The 4061-nt window shown below is 43.7% G+C and overlaps 1 protein-coding gene and 1 long non-coding RNA gene across 2 annotated transcripts in view; both read right to left on the reverse strand.

The window, feature by feature from the left end:
- Nucleotides 1-3268: 3268 nt before the first annotated feature.
- LOC108673210 (60S ribosomal protein L8-like) overlaps nt 3269-4061 on the reverse strand; it is a 15061-nt gene continuing 14268 nt past the window's right edge. Inside the window, 1 exon segment of the mRNA XM_018161003.1 lies at nt 3269-3487. Within this exon segment, the coding sequence (XP_018016492.1) occupies nt 3283-3487 (205 nt within the window). The 3' untranslated portion in view covers nt 3269-3282.
- LOC108673211 overlaps nt 3746-4061 on the reverse strand; it is a 1803-nt gene continuing 1487 nt past the window's right edge. The window contains exons 2-3 of the long non-coding RNA XR_007156907.1: nt 4031-4052; nt 3746-3918 (exon numbers count right to left, since the gene is read on the reverse strand). This is a non-coding gene — a long non-coding RNA (uncharacterized LOC108673211). The remainder of the gene's footprint in view (nt 3919-4030; nt 4053-4061) is intronic.

Genomic DNA, 4061 nt, shown 5'->3' on the forward strand with positions numbered 1-4061 from the left:
TCCTTCACTGCATTCACTATCCTTCACTGCATTCACTATCCTTCACTGCATTCACTATCCTTCACTGCATTCACTATCCTTCACTGCATTCACTCTCCTTCACTGCATTCACTCTCCTTCACTGCATTCACTCTCCTTCACTGCATTCACTCTCCTTCACTGCATTCACTCTCCTTCACTGCATTCAATCTTCTTCACTGCATTCACTCTCCTTCACTGCATTCACTATCCTTCACTGCATTCACTATCCTTCACTGCATTCACTATCCTTCACTGCATTCACTATCCTTCACTGCATTCACTGACTGTCAGCTGTCACTATCCTCTACTCAAAAATTTCTCACGGCGAAAATTGCTCACCGAAATTTCTCAAAAAATTTATTCATATGGACGAATAATGTAATTTCCGCGTACATATTCTGCATTATCTTATTATAGATAACGCAGATGATTACTGTGAGTGACTAATAAAGTTTAGCAAGCGTGTCAACTTCCTGTATTGTAAGAAAATTGTGAATAATAGATTATGACAAGTATGCAGGCTAGGTCTTCTTGATATATCGGCCTAAACCCTGTAGAGAAAGTTGTATTCCTCTCTACGCAGTGGCTTTGCTGTTAAAACCGTAACTATAATTAATACTAAATTCTTCCTTTAGCCGTATCCATGCATCTTTTTACAGATTCATGGTGACAGCTTCAAAAATACAAGAAGATGCTAACAATAATGAGAGAATTTCAGTGCGCTGTGGATCCCACATCGCCATGACTGAGCATGCGCAATTTTGGAGCTATAACTGAGCAATTCCCAACACGCCATCATCAATAGTAAGTATATTTATTAACCTCCATCACAAAAAAAATTACCATGTGTGTGAAAAAATCAGTGCGGGAACACATATAGCATGAAACACTTGACTACAATTTTTTTCTCGACTGCATTATTTATGTAGCTGTAAGTCTGACGTGCTGCGATGCCAGCAAGCGAGTAGAGCTATTCACAAAGATAATCCCAGAAAATTGAAGGAAATTTCAGCTCATGGTGGGCTGGAATACGAAATACAGTTCATCAAAACTCTCATCTATGACTCGTCAAGACACCATAAACCAGTGGTTACCAAACTTTTCCAGGCTGGCGCCCCCTTTGGCTCCCCAGCGCCCCCCACCCCCGACAGACACGTATAAAAAACAAATTCAATATTCTTGATAATAAGTACGCTGCAATTTTAAAAGAGAAAGGTTAAACACAAATGTGTATTTCACAAATAGAACCCCATTTAGTAAACCAATATATTTTTTTTACAGTTATAACTGTTTCAGCACTAGAAATTCAAGACGGCTCGGACAAATTTGCGGCCGGTCTCACAGCCAATCTACAAATTCAGTGACCAAGGAATATCTCCCAAACTAATGAACGCAGCTTGATGAAACATGGAACACGTATTCATAAGGACACGTATTCATTAGGACACGTATTCATGTTTAGCTTGTGAAAAATATAGAAATTTCACGTTCATTCCGGAGTTATATGGCGATAAGCTACAGGCCGAAATTGGCAGTGATCAACAAATTTTTTTCGAAACTACTGAACAGATTCAAACCAAATTTTGAATATAAATTGCAAACGGTGATTTATAGCTCGTGAAAATTTATTCGAGTCGGAGTCATGTTCTGCACGTGTTGTGTACAAATCGTCAAACAAACGTACGAACTTCTGACTTCGACTTCGGACTGCCGCCCCCCCTACCGTCCCTTTCTTCCTCACCGCCCCCCCCCCTTCAGATCTTTCCACCGCCCCCAGGGGGGCGATATCGCCCACTTTGGGATCCACTGCTTTAAGGGATCACACACCTACTGTACGTGACAAGCTTAATGGGGTTCCTGATATGTTGGTCTATTGAGAATGGAGATATTGGTTCATGGAGATGTTGGTTCATGGAGATATTGGTTCATGGAGATATTGGTTCATGGTGATATTGGTTCATGGAGATATTATGTGATCTGTGGTGATGATGGCCACTTATCTTCAGTGCCTCGTCTAACCACTCCTAAAAAGACTATCCTTCATGCACACTTCATTGAGCTGTGATCTGTGGTGATGATGGCCACTTATCTTCAGTGCCTCGTCTAACCGCTCCTAAAAAAACTATCCTTCATGCACACTTCATTGAGCATCTGGCTACCGGTATCTTCAGTTGACGCCTTCACACTTACATAAACCTTTTAACATCTTCATAACGCATCTTGCCACTGATATGCTCGGTGGCTCGGCTTCACAATCTTAAATAAAAACTTTTCAGTGCAGCTATCTATGTTCGAGAGCGGGGAATTCATGATAGCGATGCGAAACGTAGGTCTGGGCCGGATTATCAAAAGTTCGTAACTTTTTGTACTTACGACAAAAAAATTCTGTGGTACGTAAATACACCCTAATTTTGGTATTATCAAAACTTTCGTACGCAAGTCTGAGCTAAAAGCCTAAATTTTTTTCCCGCGCAAATGTTATTATAATACCACCGCTAGTATTACGTTGTCATAGCAACGCCACTCGTAAGTCGATTTTGCGTACTTACGAAGTTTTGATAATACGGCCCCAGCTGGGGCGTATCAGATCGGCAAGTAGCTACGCTAGAGCGTGTTGCCTATAATATATATGTATATATATGTAACCTATCACGGGGCTACGGCCGGCTTTAAAGTGGCCGAGGAAAATGGCATGCGGTCGAACAGGACATGTGCACTATGACTTATGGATTAATTTTGAAGGCATTAAATATGTTGCCTACAGTGAAGACTTACTGCTAAAAATACCCACGAAAAAAATACCGTCAAAATTTTATTTTTTGGCCTCGGTCGACCACTGGCCATATCTATCATTACTTGCCATTCATTGTGCTCTTCTCCAGCACAAGAGTGGCAGGCGGGCAATTTACCTGTGTCACCCCTCATTCTTGTCCCAACTCCTTCATCAGAACTGCAGCTTCCGAAAAAAAGTGAAATAACCGATTTAGCAGTACTGAAAAAATCTAAAGTTTGAAAACAACTACGAAATGGCAGTTGATTCAGATATATCTTTAAACATCGATCAGAAGGCACGAGGTAAATGAAAGACGTGAAAGAGGTAAATGAAAGACGTGAAAGAGGTAAATGAAAGACGTGAACGAGGTAAATGAAAGACGTGAACGAGGTAAATGAAAGACGTGAACGAGGTAAATGAAAGACGTGAAAGAGGTAAATGAAAGACGTGAAAGAGGTAAATGAAAGACGTGAACACAAGCGCGTGGTTTACTCGTGGCCGCGCTTGGACGCGCGGGTGCCGCGCAGCAGACCGGTCCTCCGGGCGGCGATGAGACCGACCTTGCGACCAGGGGTCTTGTCCCTTGCCACGGTGCTGGCCTTGCCAATGTGCTGGTGGTTACCACCTCCGTGGGGATGCTCCACGGGGTTCATGGCCACACCACGTACCTTAGGCCAGCAGTTGCGCTTCACTCTGATCAAGCAAAGCAAAAAATTAATCTTGTGCTACCAGAGGCGGGGAAATTCGATACATTGCATAATCTTGTGCTACCAGAGGCGGGGAAATTCGATACATTGCATTTCACTGTACATACACAAGTTATTTGTCATCAATGCTATTCGTACTGGAAGGCCTAGTAACAGTAGTTACCGTCGGTAGAGTGACGACAGACATGGAAGGTAGCAGTGACTAATGATTAGTGACTAAAGACTAGTGACTACATGGGTGATGACACTTATATTATGGGTGATGACACTAGGCAGCCCTGCTACTTTACCCCCACCATCAGGACGCAGCCCTGCTACTTTACCCCCACCATCAGGACGCAGCCCTGCTACTTGACCCCCACCATCAGGACGCAGCCCTGCTACTTGACCCCCACCATCACCTGGGCAGCCCTACTACTTGACCCCCGCCATCATCTGGGCAGCCCTGCTACTGGATCCCCACCATCAGGACGCAACCCTGCTACTTGACCCCCACCATCAGGACGCAGCCCTGCTACTTGACCCCCACCATCACCTGGGCAGCCCTGCTACTTGACCCC

The sequence above is a fragment of the Hyalella azteca genome, unplaced genomic scaffold, assembly GCF_000764305.2.
Source record: "Hyalella azteca isolate HAZT.00-mixed unplaced genomic scaffold, Hazt_2.0.2 contig9891, whole genome shotgun sequence".
Lineage (NCBI taxonomy): Eukaryota > Metazoa > Arthropoda > Malacostraca > Amphipoda > Hyalellidae > Hyalella > Hyalella azteca.